The 17,517-nt window shown below is 40.4% G+C and overlaps 2 protein-coding genes across 3 annotated transcripts; both read left to right on the top strand.

Moving 5' to 3' along the window:
* The first annotated feature begins 3,613 nt into the window (after positions 1–3,613).
* Positions 3,614–8,831, top strand: LOC125556813 (polycystin-1-like). Its single transcript, XM_048733552.1, has 6 exons — positions 3,614–3,914; positions 4,301–4,445; positions 4,646–4,759; positions 4,901–5,248; positions 5,347–7,924; positions 8,222–8,831. Exons 1-6 carry the CDS (start codon positions 3,801–3,803, stop codon positions 8,829–8,831), a joined length of 3,909 nt encoding a protein of 1,302 aa, XP_048589509.1. The 5' UTR covers positions 3,614–3,800.
* A 446-nt stretch (positions 8,832–9,277) lies between these two features.
* On the top strand, positions 9,278–17,412 carry LOC5510585 (polycystic kidney disease protein 1-like 2). Of its 2 annotated transcripts, none has more exons than XM_048733781.1 (9): positions 9,278–9,497; positions 9,725–9,877; positions 10,666–10,851; positions 10,951–11,205; positions 11,342–11,932; positions 12,082–12,312; positions 12,740–14,278; positions 14,647–14,818; positions 15,319–17,412. In XM_048733781.1, the coding sequence occupies exons 1-9, from the start codon at positions 9,306–9,308 to the stop codon at positions 17,118–17,120; spliced, it is 5,121 nt and encodes a 1,706-aa protein (XP_048589738.1). In that variant the 5' UTR covers positions 9,278–9,305; the 3' UTR covers positions 17,121–17,412. The 2 variants fall into 2 exon arrangements, with proteins under 2 accessions (XP_048589738.1, XP_048589739.1); XM_048733782.1 differs by lacking the exon at positions 9,278–9,497 and adding an exon at positions 9,563–9,593.
* The last annotated feature ends 105 nt before the right edge of the window (positions 17,413–17,517 follow it).

The raw sequence follows: 17,517 nt of genomic DNA on the forward strand, positions 1-17,517 counted from the left end.
CATTCTTGATTGCAAATGCAGCGCGCGCGCACAATGCAAAAACAATTCAAATATTAAAAATTATCTGCTTAATTTTGCAGATTTGTTTCCTGAAGTTAAATAATCTTTTGACTACCAGATTAAGATATAAAGATGACGGTAAAAGTTGTAACCAGACAACTTCTCTTCAGCAATAACTAAGAAGACACGAACCGGTTTAGCGCGGGCATTATGTTTTCTCATGTAATTTGGTTGACATCTCGATTTACGTCACAAATGACTGGACCCGGGCCTTTTAGCTCACGGCCTTTTTCCGAAGGTTGACCAAAATACCTCAATATTACATATTTCAGTTATTCGCGCAAACGCGTGTTTTATAGGGTCCATACGAACCACATACCATTTGGAAGATATATGGTTATATGGACTTTAACGTTTGAGGTTTCCGTCGGACCTCCGGAAGTAAACTGGTGACAATGCGGCTTTAAGCAAATCCCGGTTACACGTCCGCACTACAGACAGCCACATCCTTAATATAACCTGAATATAACCTTGATTATCTTAGCAACTTCAAAACAATAGTCTATTAACGGGCATGTCTAAAGTGTTTACAAGCAAGAGAGCATAAGATAAGAGAAGGACACGCGCCATGTCGATTCCGAATCCGGCTATTTTTAGTAACCACCACCCCACCACTGCGCGTGAGGATTTGCTTCTTTTATTTTGTCCTACTCCCCCGCGGGTTGCGTGTTTGTTGTTTTGCCAACACGATAGGAATGAAAAGAGATCATGTAAAATAACTCGGAAGAAGAAAACATGTCTAACTTAAGTTACCAAGATTGGCAAATACACTCACAGAAAGCTAAGCGGCGAAGTCAAATGATAAAGAAAAAAATCGACGAGCGATAAAATGGCTGTGATACTGCGTTTGATTCAAATCCCGACACCAGCTTGTATAATAACAACATAATAATATTACATATAATAATAACAACATCAAAGAAATACAGTAATATCTCCCTCTTTATTTTCTCACTTTTACAAAAGCTCAGATACTTCAGCTTGCTGGCTTTGATCATCACAAAAATGCATTCCCTCGCTACAAGGATAGTTTATGAAATTTATTTTTCTTGGATTCCTTTTCAATTCACCGGAATATTCACAAAAATCAATATTATATCTAATGTATAACTTACAGATTTCGTTTGACCATTAGGAATATAATGAATGTTGAGAAACCACGAAGAAGTAGCAAGTTAGAGCAAAAACGGTGATTGAAACACGAGGTTTTCCGCTCTTGATTTTGAATGAAGTCTCGTTTTGGAAATCTTGTAATCCTCGAAGTACTACATCTCCTTAATAAACTTCAACTGCCCGTATCCTTGATGCTAGAATGACATTTTCGATGGTATTTGTGCAAATAGGGTGTTTGTTTTTTTCGGTTTCATGTCACACAATAGCGGCAAACAACAAGATGTAAATGCCAAAGCGTGGGGTTAGGGTAAGTAAAAATGCTCACGCGCAGTGGTGGGGTGGTGGTTATTAATAAGAGCCGGATTCGGAATCGACATGGCGCGCGGGTAATACCAAAGTGTCCCTCTCTTATCTTATGCTCTCTTGATACAAGTAAAAAAATAAAGCATGAATTTTATAAAAACTTCCGTTTGTTTATTCTTGAGTATTACATTATTTTCTTACAGACTTTAGTTGATACCAACCTAAATCTGTTATCAAAGATATCCAACCAAACGTTTAAATTCATTTTAGATGTTATTGCATGTTTGATCAGTGTGTTAATGTTTTATACAGGGCAAGTCCCCCAAAAAACTCGTCTTTTCTCAATTCCTCACACTTGGCTTCAATGGGTCTTAATTCGCTTTTAGATTTTTCTTTACGAGATAATGGCAAACTAGAATCTTCTTTGCAGGGTTAATCCCACTGGGTTAATACCGTTTGCCTGCTTTATCTGTGCTTTTTATCTTGTGTGAAATTTCTAATTAGTTTAAAGCGACCTGACGATGTTTTTAGTAAGGAAAATGCAGCTAACTGCCACTATCATCAATTGTTACTACATATAATACTATCAGTATAAAACAAAGGCGCAGAGACATTCAATTCAAACTCAGTTTGAGATCGCTAATGACTACTACTAATAGTAAATGAATACTAATTACTGACAAGCAAAAGAAAGGACAAAAATGCTTAGACTACCATAGTACAAGGTTCGCCGCGTGCAGAATTTGTTGCGTATTTGTATAGCCAGTATATACCTATTTCACAAAAGGTTGTCAATGCAAATGGCAAATGGCTTATGGGTACTAATTATTCGTAAAAATAAAGGTGTTCCAGCAATGACAGAGCCAAGCATTGGTAACCTTCAATGGATAATTGTTTTGATTTATCCATATTCTTCGAGACGCATGGTTACTTTCGATCGTAGAACTGCCATTTGCCAATCGCCATTTGCACTACAACCTATATTGAAATAGGTGTATGTGCATTACGTTCAATTAGCTGTTGACGCTGAGTGCTATCTTAAATACGCGTACTTGACAATATTTATTTCACCCGAGCTGAAACTGAAAAGTATTTAGTTTCTACTATGGGCTTAACGCAAATATTTTAAATTTAATCGCACCCAGATGGCCATAACTATTAAACGTATCGTTTAATAACTGCTGCGATTTTGGCACTTCTATTTGGTAGTAAAATCTTTATCGTTAATCTTAATCGTTTCAACGAGCATAAATATTTGATTAATGGTAGAAATAATGAAGCTCTAACTAGCTGATAAAGACTACCTGATACGTAATGGATACGTGTGGGTCCATTACCGCAAGAAAAATATAAAAATGAGAATATAAAACAGGATAGAGGGTGGCGCATATTCAACGTCGTCAATGAAATTCTCGGCAATCCTTTACGGCTAGGAGATGGCCTGCAGCTTTCTTCTTTTACTGGTACGTTGCCAAAATTAGCTAACAAATATGTAAGGAAAAGCCACACTAGGTCTGTGACATAGGCTTCGTTTCTCAAGCACAGGGAGTTTCCGACGTTAAGAAATCTAAACAAAAAATACTTTTCAAAGTACAAACTACCCCTCCCTTTTCCATTTTTACTGCTTTCCAGTTGATCTTCAACTGCCCGTGGACACATTCACAGAAAAAGAAAACAAATCAAGTTGAAGGTAATTTACATTACGTCACGTTTTGACGAATTCAGGGCCCTACAACTAAAAAAAAAAAACAGGAAAACAAAAAACATTAAACTGAACTAAAATGTAGAAAGCAATACAAGAGACGTCAAAGGAAAAGAAATACAAACAATTTGGTAAACCAGAATTTTTATCAATCTAGTTAGAAAATTTAACCAGAATTTTTCAAATCAATTAAATCTTCGGATATCTAGCTTTAAAGATTTTAGGGATGGGTCTTTAGAAGAATCGCCCACAATACATTTAGTATCATCAAAGCATTACCACATTGTCCGATTAAAGACAAATAGAAAATCAAATTAATCAAATTTTACTTTAGTGTTTTTAGTATCGCCTTAGGGCTGTATCAATCTATAGTTTCAGTTATCATTATCGAAATCAAAAAAGGAAATTCATTTCTTTTAATGTTATCCCAGAATGCAATCGGGCCGATCCGTTCGGAGTGCAGGATCGCTCAAAGATCCCGGATATTCACATGACCAGCTCTTCAGAAGACCCAGCATTCCCTGCGCACGATGGTCGCCTAGGCAACTACGGCAGAGCGTGGTGTGCAGCGGTCCAAGATGATAACCAGTGGCTTTAAATTGACTTCGGCGAGAGAAAGGAAATGCTAGGGATAACGGTAGAAGGAACAGAGTCGGAGTGGGTCTCTCAGTTCTATCTTCAGTATAGCGTAGACCTGATCACCTGGTATTGCTTTGGAAGCGACGACGAAGCCGAGGTGAGAACACCAAAATGAGGGTGTATTCTTTTTACGGCCCGACGCGGATCCAGTCAACAAATGATGATGATGATAAAACTGGTGATTATGAAGAGATGATGATGATGATAATGATGATGGTGATGATTATAGTGATAGTGATCATAATGATGACGATGATGATGATGATAATGATAGTGACAATAATAATGTTGATGATGATAATGATGGTAATGATGATGATGACGATAGTGATGAAGATTATGATGATGATGATAATGATGACAATGATGATGATAATGATGACAATGATGATGACAATGATGACAATGATGATGATAATGATGACGACGACGAGGATGATGCTGGTAGCTGTTATTCTACTGTTCGATTGCTTACCTTGACAGGTATTGACCTTGACGGAAGGTAGTGGCACAAAGACCATGTTCTCTCGTCCCATTGCTCAATTTGTCCGCATCAATCCCCAAGCATGGCATGGCAGGATATGTCTACGCACTGAATTCTATGGTTGCTCATTAGTGGCGTCTTCAGGTAAGATAAAGTGCATTGTTTCATTATGAAAAACTTGTTATACAACAAAGGAAAATAATGAGTGCAGAAATAAAATCAATAGAATCGAAGCTGATCATTCTTTGAGATCAATACGTTGCCGGTATAGAGAAGTTTTAGCTCAAAATGTTTTGGATATTTTACTAGACTAGGCACATCTCGTATTTGATTGTCTCTTTCAGGTTTTGACTACCCGTCTCCAATGCAGGGACGATGTGACTTAATTCTTACACAGGCCCCAGCGACACTACAGCCAACAACAGCTACCTCCCTCAAACCCGCAACTACTATGCCAGGTAAACACACGTTGTATAATTTTCACTTAAATACACAAAAACTTAAATAAAAAAACAGCAGTTGCATGCAGTATATCAATTTTTTTCGCTTGGCAACCTTAACAAAAATCTTCTCTGTCCATCGTCTCTGTCCAATTGCAGAGACAAGAATCAAATACCTCAGGATCAGACTTGGAAGCCACCTTTTGCAAACAGGAGCAGAATTTCTGGTCGCACTCTTCTTCCATGAGGGAGAGGATGTCCGATACACTTGGAAGATGGGAGATGGTGGTCCAGCGATAGAGCGATCCAGACCCCTCGCCTTTCAACACGTGTATCACAGACCTGGAGTGTACCAAATCTCCGTATTCGCTTACAACAGGGTTAGCAACATGACCGATGCTGTGTCGGTCGTCGTTCAAGATACTATCGAAGGACTTAAACCATTAAGCACCGTGGCTCCGAAAGAACCAAACGAGAGGTTTAATGTTTCGTGGAATATCGAAAAAGGTAAGCATGACTGACGCATTTGACGGCTTGGGGAAAATTCGTAGGCCTTTCAACATAGAGACGACAACTTGCCATTATTGCAAACTTTTTTATTCTAGGGACCAATGTTTCATTCTTCCTGGAATTCGGCGACGGGACCTCTTCAATGACTATCAAGCAGCTTGGAGCGGGTCCATACTCTATTGATCACGCTTATCTCAACGTCGGACACTTTCTGATAAGGGTGACCGCTAGTAATCAAGTTACACCAGAGGTCAGACTGGACTTCGATGTCATCGTCGAAAACAAAGTTGAGGGTTGTACAGCACGGTGGAACTTTCAGCGGCAGTTCATTCCTGGAAGAAAAGAGATATACTTGGCTATTGGAGAATCTGTAAGCGTCAATGTAAATGTGCTATCGGGAACTGAACCAAAGTACAACTTTAATTTTGGTGAGAGTGAAGTAATTAATATGACAAGTGGTATCATTAAGTATGCATTCAAAATTACTGGTAGCTACACCTTATCGGTAACTTGCTTCAACCACATAAACTCCCTAAGTTATATATACGACCACATGATCGTCATTCAGCCAGATGAGACCATAACGCATTTGTCAATTTCAACCGCCCCTACAGAACTCGGAAGAGCAAGCAAATTCGTATCTTCTAAAGCAACTGGGACAGCATTCATATGTAAATGGACGTTTGGAGACAAAAATGAAGCTACTAGGGATTTCACTGATTTCCATGACCCGGTCTATAATCAGTATAGCACAGCTGGCGAGCATTTTGTGTCTTTATGCTGCCAAAACCGACATGGCATTACTTGCGCAAGCACATTGGCTAAAGTTATAGTACGAGTTAAAAACATCACAACGTCTTTGATAGGTCCGTCCATACTTACTAAAGGCTCAATAGCGATTTTTCGAATAGATATCTCTGGAGGATTAGCTGTTAATTATGGCCTTACTATCTATGGGGGTGGAACGCAGAAGTATTTGGAAAGCGAAGTCACTAGCAATAAGAGTTACGAGTTTTACTACCTTTTTGCTCGCAGTGGAAGCTTTGTTATTACCGGGTTTGCTTGGGATGGATGGACCACATTAAACGCCTCTTGCGACGAGCTTATTATAATCCAAAACCCGATCAAAGATATGACACTGACGTTCCAAACTCCAGTAAGTCTTCAGGACAGTGCTGTTGAATTCTATCTGCGTGTCGAGGGAGAATTCCCTTCCAATGTCACTTGTCTCTGGGCGTTTGGTGATAATACCAGCGTCTGTACTTATCTAGATTATAACGCAGGAAAACCGCAAAGAGTTGTTCACCATTATAAAAGCGATGGGATCTTTCATATTTACGTCAACTGCTCAAATCTTGTTAGTGCATATAGTATAAACAAGACTTTATTCATTCACAAGATTGTCAACCCTGAGGTGAACGTGACTCGTCTGTCCAGCGGCACTGGAACATTCCCATATTTTTTGTCTAATGATCGCGTGCAGTTTTGTGTTACAACACAGAGGTTTGACCAATCATACAATTGGGTATGGAGGAATGGAAACGGCTCAGGAAACTTGGACAATCTTCCTTGCGTAATTTATACACTAACTTCGGTAGGTGAGCACGAAATAACAGTTCAAGTAAATAATCTGCTAAAGAAATTGTCTGCCAAAACAAGAATCATTGTCCAAAAGAAACTGTTCGGGCTAGCCATCAATGCAACTGGAAAGTTTCTCGCAAGAGAGGAAATCCGTATCTCTTGGTCAGCAGCTGAGATTGGTACAGACACGTGTTACCACCTGAATATGGGCGATGGAAGCAAAAGCGTAGCATATGGATCAGTAGCCTGTACCTCAAGGTCACCTGTCTATAACATCAGTAAATGGATGAACATACATTCTTATAGATACCAATTAGATGGTAACTACACAGTGCTAATCAGCGGCGTAAACCAAGTCTCTCATGTCACCGAATCTTTACTGGTAACAATAAGAAAACGAATCTGTGAAGTAAATGAATTACAAATATTTCCAAGTGGAAATACGACTTACAAATTCAAGAAAAGAGATGGCTTTGTCATCAGAGCGAAGAACAGCGTGAACTGTGTGCTTTCTGAAAAGGTACTATTTCAATGGAAGTTACTTACACTGAGTGGCAAGGAACTTTCACTACCCTCAAGCGTAGCTTTCAACAGCACAATGATAAGTGTCCCCGCTAGAGAACTAGACTATGGTGATTATTTGGTCAGGATTAAAGCTTCCGTAACTGGTCGAGTAATAACCGAACTGTACGGAGAAGTGACAAGAGAAGACACGGTAACCATAACCATCATTCCATCGCGCCTAGTGGCGGTGATTAAAGGAGACAAGAAGCGAGATATTGCTCCAAATTCATTCTTTTCCTTGGATGGCACGCAGTCCTATGATCCCGATGCTAAGATTCCAACTTATCTCCAGTACCGCTGGTATTGCAGAACTGCAATTAGTGACGGAGCGGAAGTGGGATGCTATAGGATATACCCGAGACCAATTGATGTTCTCTGGCGGGGATCAGTGTTCTATACGAACTCTGATGACATTACGCGCAGCAGAACGTACATTTATACACTGGAGATTAGTGTAGGCGATAGGGTAGCATCTGCACAACAAGAAATATTTGTCACTTTTGGTACCGCTCCCAATATGGAAATAATGTAAGTAAATTTGCCATTTAAATTTAAATGTGAATTAAGTCTCAGGCGAACACCGAGGATTGGCTGAGGGGAGTGGCGAGGGGCGTCATAGGTATAATATGTAAAAAGGATAGTAAATGAGGACCCTTAACTAAGAAATGACCTACTATTTGGAGGTCAAGGGCATGAACCGTGCGACCCTTTGTGTATACAGGACTACCTATATCTATCTAAGAAGTGGGCTAGTCGATCTTTTACGTTGTTAAGATGCTGTTGTGCAACTTGCATTGACTCATTTCCCTCGCCCCTGCTACTTAGGTGTAAGCCAATATGCTCAGGAAGGTTGATGGAGGTCAAACATCTCGCTCTCTTAAGCAAATGCGCGATCTGTAGTGATATGGATAAGCTGTTCTTCAACTGGCGAGTATTCGACGTAACAGCAGGAAGAAATGTATCTATGAACATTCAACCATCGCAGACAAAATTCGGTTTGTCAAGCCAGCGTTTCGAGATTTTCCCAGGGCTATTCATTGCAGACCACGTCTACCGGGTTATTCATCACGCATGGTTCGAAGGTGGTGTTTCAGGAACCGCCAACTACACGTTTATGGTTTACAAGAACACTCCCCCACAGCCGGGGAATTGTACAGTTTCTCCGTCCGAGGGTTTTGCAATGGATACATTTTTCAGAATTAATTGCACAGGCTGGAAAGATCCTGAACAACCTTTGACATACACTTATTATTACACTATGGACGCGATTAAGACGACGCTGTATTCGGGACCCAAAGAGAGTTGGAAGTTTATGCTACCCGTCACACAAGGCATAGAGAACTCGACTATCCTAGTTATAGCACTTGTCGAAGATTACTACAAGCTTGGGACAAGTGCATATATGCAAGTTCTGGTAAGTGCTGAAAGGAATTAACTTTCTAGAGAAAATGTGTATTGGCTTAGTCACTGGTTTATCCAGGATAGAAATAACCAGCACGCAATAGTCCAGTTTCGAATTCGAAAATGACCGCTAGACAAATTAATTGAGGGCGCATTTTACAGTGTTTGCCTCGACATGAAGAAAATCATTCATAAATTTTCACAAGAAAACGAAGTTTTCACAAGTACAATTATTGTATAATTTTCAGTATCAGTAGTTTGTCGTTGGAATTTGTGAATAACTAACTTCACGCCGTGGCTAACACTCATAAAATGCGCCCTCAATTAATCTGTCTAGCGGTCATTTTCGAATTCGAAACTGGACTTTGGTAAATAGGTGCGATATTTGAAATATGCTGCAATAGATCTATTATATTGAACATCACGGAGTCATCTTATTACATTTCGAATATTTCTCTTGCTCTTGCTTAAGGTAAAAAAGCCGAAGCAATATACTGTGTCAAAAATTATGAACCAAGTGAGTCAGCTGGGCGGTAATACTGGTTCCTTTGAAAGTAACAGCAGCGCGTCTGCCTCGCGTATGAGCGTCCCACAGATTGTCCAGCTTGCAAGTGCAATTACTTACTCCTTGAACCAGGACAGCCAGGCAAAGCGAGAAAGCGGCAACTCAAGCACAACAAACGAGACCTCAAAAGTCAAGGTAAGAGCACTATGTTTTCAAATGTCCCGTGTGACGGAATACCTGTGGTAATAAACCACGTGACTGGGGCCCGCCAAGATGGCTGCCAGCTAGACGGTAGTGTGTTTATTTATTGCTTAATTAATGTAATGTGACATTTTCTTTTATAAATTTGACATTTTATAAAAGGTCCTCTAGGTTCAAACACAAAAACACGATGTTCTGAAATTTGACAATGCTTCTTCTAGGTCCAGATACGAGAGAGAGTAGTCCTTCAGCTCCAGGAGGCTGTCTCACTGATTCGAAACAAAAGCTCACCAACAGTAACCGACCTTGATCTTGTCAGCAGTGCATTACAAGATGCCACGACTGAAACGAAGGAGCTCTCCGCGACCGCAGTTGTAAGTAACACCGTCAGCATATCACAGTAAAAACACGCTTGCCTGTGCAGTTAGATCTTATTCGAGCGCTGAGAGCACAACGATAAATATTGATGAGTTATGTTCGTACGATATGCAAGAGTTTAGGTTTTATTATCATCAGTCAATCAACCATGCGTCCCTTGTTGTTATCAAGTTGCAAGCACTTTCCTCATGTTGCAATCATCTTGCAAGCTCTGTCATATTGTTTTAATCATGTTGCAAGCACTGTCCTCTTGTTGCAATTATGTTGCAAGCTCAGTCATATTATTGCAATCATGTTGCTAGCTCTTTCATATTGTTGCAATCATGTTGCAAGCTTGTTATATTGTTACAATCATGTTGCAAGCTCAGTAATATTATTTCAATCATGTTGTAAGCTCTGTCATATTATTGCAATCATGTTGCAAGAACTGTCCTCTTGTTGCAATCATTTTGCAAGAACTGTCCTTTTCTTGCAGCCATGTTGCAAGATCTGTCGTTGCAATCCTGTTGCATGCAATGTCCTCTTCTTGTAATCATGTTGCAAGTACTGTTATAATGTTGCAATTATGTGGCAAGCTCTGTCATATTGTTGCCATCATGTTGCAAGCTCTGTCCTTTATTTTTGTCATCAGGTTTCAAGCATTGTCTTTCTCTGTGTCATTATGCTGCAAGCATTGTTTCTCTTGTTGTCATAAGGTTTCAAGCCCTGCCTCTCTTGTTATCAGGTCACAAACATTTTGTTTCTCTTTTCCTCATGCTAGTCCTGTCTCTCTTGTTGTCATTAGGTTTCAAGCACTGTCTCTCTCGAAGGCATCGTAGATGCACTTAAGTCCTCTTGCGCAACAACTGTGAGAGATGCAGTTGCTAGAAAACTGGTCCAAGTTATGAGTAACATTCTTGAGTCTGCTGGCTTGAAAGAAATGACATCAAAAACTATTGAACAAGAGCGAAGAACGTCAAATGATGTAAAGGTATTGATTTGTTGAAAGTGTTTAGACGTGTATATGTAGCATACAGAATTATAGGTTGTTCCAAATGATTTAAAGCAACAAAATAATGTTCTATTTCAGAATATGGCTAGAGAATTGACTGGGAAAGTTTTCCAAGCCCTTCGCGATGTTGGTAGTGTGTTACTATCAAGAGCATCTGTAGGAGATGCGCCTTTACAGATTTTCTCCGCGAACGTAAACCTAACGCTAGAAAGAAACGACGCATCTTCAATAGGCAATAAATCCGTTACATGTACTAAGGGAAGCGTTAAACTACCACGAACAGAGAGTCTGAACATAAATACCAGACAAGAAAATAAGACGATTGATATACAAGTGAGTATGCTACTCTCTTTGAAGTCAATTATCAAATTGATGACAGTTATAAGTCATGTACGGGATAGACGAGTTTTGATGCTCCTAGCAACAATGCTCCTCCTAGTTCATTATGATTTTTCTGCTTCTTTTTAAGTTAGCAGAGCTGCGTAATCCGTTCACATGGTCTGTGACATCCAAGAACATGACATCGTCGGTGATCGATCTGGTGCTAATGAAAAATGACGGAAGCTCGTACGACGTCCGCGACACAAATGAAGACATCGAACTGAACTTTTTTATCACGAAAAAGCCGGAGGATACAAGCAGAGCACTGCAGTGGTATTGGGTAGTTCAGGGAAATGAGTCAAGAAGGATCCACCAAATTGACTGGACAAGCCCAGCTACAGCCATTAACATGGAGGTAGCGGTGGAGAGCAGTTCCATTGTACAATGGAAAGTACTATTTAACTTTGGAAAAGAGCCTTCCTCTAAAGATTATGTTCTGTCATGGTCCTTGACTTCGATGGCAAATACTAGCGGACAGCTGCATACGTTTCCACTAAGGCGAACTTTCCTGCCGTATCAGGGTTTATACTATGTGTTGATTACTCCAGATCTAACCAAGCAGCAAACACTGTTATGGCGATCAGGAGATTTGAACATTTCCTATGGACTAGGATTCTATGAGTCTGGATGCTGGTACTGGGACGAGAAACAAGATAAGTTTAGCTCGAAAGGGTGCAAGGTAATAATAACGGATGGCAGACAGACCAGAACAATATGCATCGCGTTAAAATTATTTGAAATCTTGTATTTGCAAATTTCCATTCCAAGTCAGCTTAATTCAGCTTTACAGCGAGTATCGTAGTTATTTTTTTTTTACTCTTTTTTCAGGTGGGGCCTAAGACAAGCAGAAGTAATACCCAATGTATGTGTGATCATCTGACGTCTTTTGTCTCAAAGTTCGTCGTCGTTCCCAATGCCATCGACTTTGCCGCTGCTATGACCGGTTTCCTTGAGCTGTCCGAGAATCCAGTGGCATTTTCTGCAGTTATGACGATCTTTGGTATTTACCTCATATTATTAGTTTGGGCGCGAAAAAGAGACCTCATAGACGATGACCAGGTTAGTGGAAATTTTAAACATTAGATTGCTCTTTAAACTGCGAAAATTTAAAGCGGGTTTGCCACAGTCAGAATTATTTCAAGAAACGATTTTTCTGCCTATTTTGCATATGATTACCAAATGATCGAGATCGATTACTAGACACGGATTGACAAAATTGCCAACAGATTTGATAAGTTTGCTGAGCTTTCTCATGACATACGTCAGGTTCGCTACATCCTTAGCCGATGATACACACTCACAACGTACGAACATAAGATGGCCAAGGCATCCAAAAAGGCTAAAAACGAACGGGTGCATGCACATAAGCGGATAATAAACCAAGCTTCCAAAGTCTTTAGTGGAAGTTTTACAAGTGGAGTGGATAGTTTAAGACAATAATGACTAAACGTTTGAACATCAACCGTGAATTTTTGTTTGGTTCCAGGTCAAGGTCGTGTTTTTGCAAGATAACAACCATCAAGATAAGTATATTTACCAGATCACTGTTTACACTGGGATGCGAAAACACGCAGGTACAACTGCCGACGTCTTCTGTGTGCTAGTGGGAGACGAGAACGAAACAAGACCACGCCTTCTAAAAGATCCCGCAAAAATACGATTTAAAAGAGCTGGTGTCGACACATTTATCCTAGCGACGCCTGTTCACCTTGGAAAACTCACGAGTATAAAGTTATGGCACAATAATATGGGGTCAGACCCATCCTGGTATGTGAACAAAGTTTCCGTACGGAACGTCCTGCGGGGACAGGTCTATCACTTCCTGTGCAGTCGATGGTTCGCAGTAGAACATGATGATGGACAGATCCATAGGACAATATCTGTCGCCAGTAAGGGGGATATTGAGACCTTCAGTCATTTATTCTATCACGCATCCCACAAGAACATTACTGATGGACACCTATGGTTTTCTGTCTTTACTCGACCGGCAAAAAGTCGTTTTACTAGAGTGCAAAGATTGTCTTGTTGCTTGACGCTATTGTACTGTGCAATGTTGGCAAACGCGATGTTCTACGGATTAGGGAACGAGTCCAATCCCGCTTTTACTGTAAGAGCTGGACCACTGATATTTACCCCTCAGCAGATCTTCATAGGTATTGCTAGCAGTTTGGTAATATTTCCCGTGAACCTATGCATAGTTGGCATATTCCGTAGTGTGGCACCGAAGAAAAGGAAAGAGTCCAACGAAAATACCCTAACCTCGCAAAATGCACCAGAGATAGCAGAAACAGAAGATCTCTCTCACTTGATTCAGTGGTACAAGTGCGCAGGACAGTTAGACGTCGAGTCTGGACACATAATAGCCTACGATAACTTCGCAGTGGAAGATAAATGGCTCCCTGGTGAACAAGCTATTGACTTAAATTTTAATGGTATTACTAACTTGAGACGACCGTCACAGCACCATAAGCCCCCCAAACAGCTTCCTCATGGGTTTGTCTATATTGGCTGGTTTGTTGTTATATCTTTGTCTTTCACCTCTGCATTTTTTGTCACGTTATATGGATTTCAATTCGGCAAAGAAAAGGCGGCCGAATGGCTAACTTCAATGTTTATATCAGTTGTACAAGACGTGTTGATTAGCCAACCAATTAAAGTCCTTGTTGTGGCATTAATCATTGCTTTATTTGTAAAAAAGATTGATGAGGATCCGAGCATCGATCCTGAGCAACATAAAATGTATCTAGCCGGGAGAACGGGCGGAAAAATCAAAATGACTTCACACGTTTCATGGTTACCATCATGTAAACCGCCAGACACAAAAGAGCTCAAGAAAGCGCGAGAAAAAAGACTGAATGAGATCAAAATGAACCTGTTAATAAAGGAGTTAATCATATATGTTCTGTTTCTTGCTGCTTTGCTTCTGGTTGGATTTGCTCATCGAGATCCACAGGCGTTCCAAGTCGCGAAATTGATGACAGAAACCTTCATCGACGGAGCATATGCTGGCAATGGGCTTGTACAGGTGAGTATTTAAAAGACCTCTCTTGAGTGACAGTGTTTGCACACATAACACAACTTACACATTTCAATAAAAATTACGTCGAGCATTTCCGTATCTCTATTTGCAAGTGAAATTAGTCGAATGCGAAGAGTGTATTTGATTCAGTAATTTAGCAGACCGCTCGTAAGGCCTAACAGGATTGGCTGGATTACCTCATTGTTCTATTGTATTTTCCTTTCTATTGTTTTGTTTCCCATTGTTTGGTCTGTGGTGTATCAATCCAATCAGGTGAAATCTTCTGAGAGCTGCTACACGACCCATTTGATTATGCTCGCGATTTTCATTTGTGCTATAAAAAATACTAAACATTTCCATCATTTCATCTGCAGTCTCCCGGTGTCACCAACTACTGGAAATGGATTGAGAATACGGTAGTCCCAAGTCTCTCATCTGATCAGCGCGCATGGGCGCCAGGATGTCAGCCGCTGACTGACTACGCGATTGACTGTGATTCACGGGTGGTTGGTACAGCCAGGCTGAGGCAGCTCCGAGTCCCTCCAGGTACATCCGTTTTATGTTGTAGTTTAAAATCTCCAGGTTAAGATAAATAAACCCTGTTTGTTGAAAAGCTAAGTGTCTTTGTTCCTATTCATTGGATGTCCTGTCTCCTCTATCCCAATTGCAAGTGCATGCCCATGTAGTGCTCATAGTAGTATCCTAGTGCCTGTGGTCGCCGGCTCAAATATCGCCCTTGCAAAACACAGCAACAAATAAAATCAGACAGGAAATGAGATTGAGTGATGAAAATTACTGGGGGTGTGCTTGTGCCCCAAATATGTTCTTAATGTGCCGCGCAACTCCCCCCACTCAAATATTTAAAGGCCTGCTTCGGCCCTGCATTTACATATCCCAGTGAACAATCATCGGTGTTTGGTGCTTTTGTCTACGGCTTTCATATAAGCGTTCAAAATATATAAAAAAGGAAATAAGAAAACAAGCCAGTAGCCAAACAAAATCGATGTCGGAATGTGACAGCTGTGGAACTTGACTTTTTTTTTCAGATTCATGTTCTGTTCCACAAATCATGAGGAATGTCAGCAGTGGCTGTAATACATTTTATTCTTTCTTCGGCGAAGACACCAGCCACTACACTGAAGGGTGGAAAGCTACAAACGTCACTCAAGTTACGGCACACTCGCCATGGTTGTACCACTCAACGTTGGCCTTAGACGGCCTTCCGTACCTGGGGCTACTAGCTACTTATAGTGGCGGCGGATATACAGTGGAACTCCACAACACGGACAACGGCAAACAGCAATTACAGACGCTGAAGAAACTATCTTGGATTGATCACCGAACGAGAGCGCTATTTGTGGAGATCAGTATTTACAATGCCCAAGTGAATATGTTCGGAATCGCTACGTTCCTTGCGGAATGGATTCCAACAAACGGAGTTTTATTTTTTAATAATATAAAAGTGGCAAGATTATACGTAGCAGGAGGGGATCTCCAAGCAGCAAACATAGCGGCTAAATTTTTTGTTGTGCTATTCTTTTGTATTTTCATTTACGATGAGGCAAAGCAGATTCGCACATTGAGGAAAAAGTACTTAAAGGACGTCTGGAATTGGCTTGAGATAACATTGATTATCCTAATTATAGGCTGCTCTGTAACCCTTCTTAAGCGATCCACACTGACATATTTAGCTATAAAGAAAATTCAGGAGGAACCAAAGAAATTCGTGAGTCTGATTCAAGCGGCGACTATGGATGAATTGCTCACATACTTCGAAGGACTCTTAGTGTTCGTTGCCAATATAAAACTGCTTAAACTTTGCCGCTTTAATCACCGTATCTTCATGTTCACAAAAACTCTCTCAACAGCAGTAGAGCCGCTACTGTCATTCCTCATTGTGTTTCTTATATTTTACCTCGCTTACTCCAGCATCTATTACTTGGTGTTCGGATCTGGTATCTACGAATACAGATCCATGGTTTCTACCATAGAGACCCTGTTCAGTACCCTACTAGGAGGATACGACTATCACGCTATCGCAAACCACGACCCTATCTTAGGTCCTGCACTATTTTTCTCATTCCAAATGATAATGGTAATGATACTTATGAACGTTTTTCTTACAATCCTTATGGACGCATTCGCGGAGGTTCAAGCCGATACGTCGTTCCAGTCGAATAAGCACGAGCTTGTGGACTACATGACGGCACATTTCAAACAGTTTTTAAAGCTTAGAAACAAAGTGCAAGACGTCGGCAACTCGAGACAGGACATCAACAATTGTTTGACGGACACTATCGACAAAAAACTCTACAGAAAACTTATCCCGAGTATCGACTCCGTGCGCAAAGACGAGACCCTTGATGGACCGAATGAACAGGGAGAAGTGCCTATTGACAGCGCGAGTGAAGCAGATGATACGGCTAGCTCAACAACTAGTTTAGATCCTCTCGAGATGGCTATTTCACGAGCAGTTAAGAAAAATCGGGAACGACAAATAATTGATGACGACAATTTCAATTTTGATAACTACAAAATTATAACAAGTGGTACAAATTGCGTGGAATATACTGCAATGCAAAACCATGCGTTACAATACACGCCTGATAAGACACCTTATGAATTATTAGATGGCATAAAAGGAAGCTTTGCAAGGGTGGGTTTGGATGAGTTGCTGATGGACGCGGTATATGAAAAACTGTTGCGTTATTATGTAAAAGATGAAAGGGAGACAGTACTCGCAGAAAAGATAAGGCGCCAAAATGAGTTATCAAGTTGGCAGCTAGGCGCATCAAGAACAACCGAAAACCCTTCGAAATTGAAAGTGTACTCCAGATATGGATTATGAACTAAAGAAACGTAACGAATACTAAGCATAAATTGAATAGCTTGTATTGAATAAAGCCTTCCTTATCTACAAATCCTCAATGCTGTGAAAACAGGAAAACCAAAAAACAATCCACAATACAATCATAGAATAAGAATGATGTAAAGACAACTGCATATAAGGATATAACAGAGAACTGCAAACGTTATCCACGGATTGGGGTTTATTATTGTGAGATGATTTTAAGAACTAAAGTTATTAAAATAAATGGAAATAGATATCAGAGGAAAAAATAAAAATGGACCCCCTTCTGTGTTGATAATTGTCTAAGCACGTACTAAGCAAGTTTCACCTAGGGCTTCGATGGAACCTTTTATTATCGTGGACAATAATGTTTGCGCCTGAGGGTTTCTGGGCT

Source organism: Nematostella vectensis, chromosome 10 (genome assembly GCF_932526225.1).
Source record: "Nematostella vectensis chromosome 10, jaNemVect1.1, whole genome shotgun sequence".
Lineage (NCBI taxonomy): Eukaryota > Metazoa > Cnidaria > Anthozoa > Actiniaria > Edwardsiidae > Nematostella > Nematostella vectensis.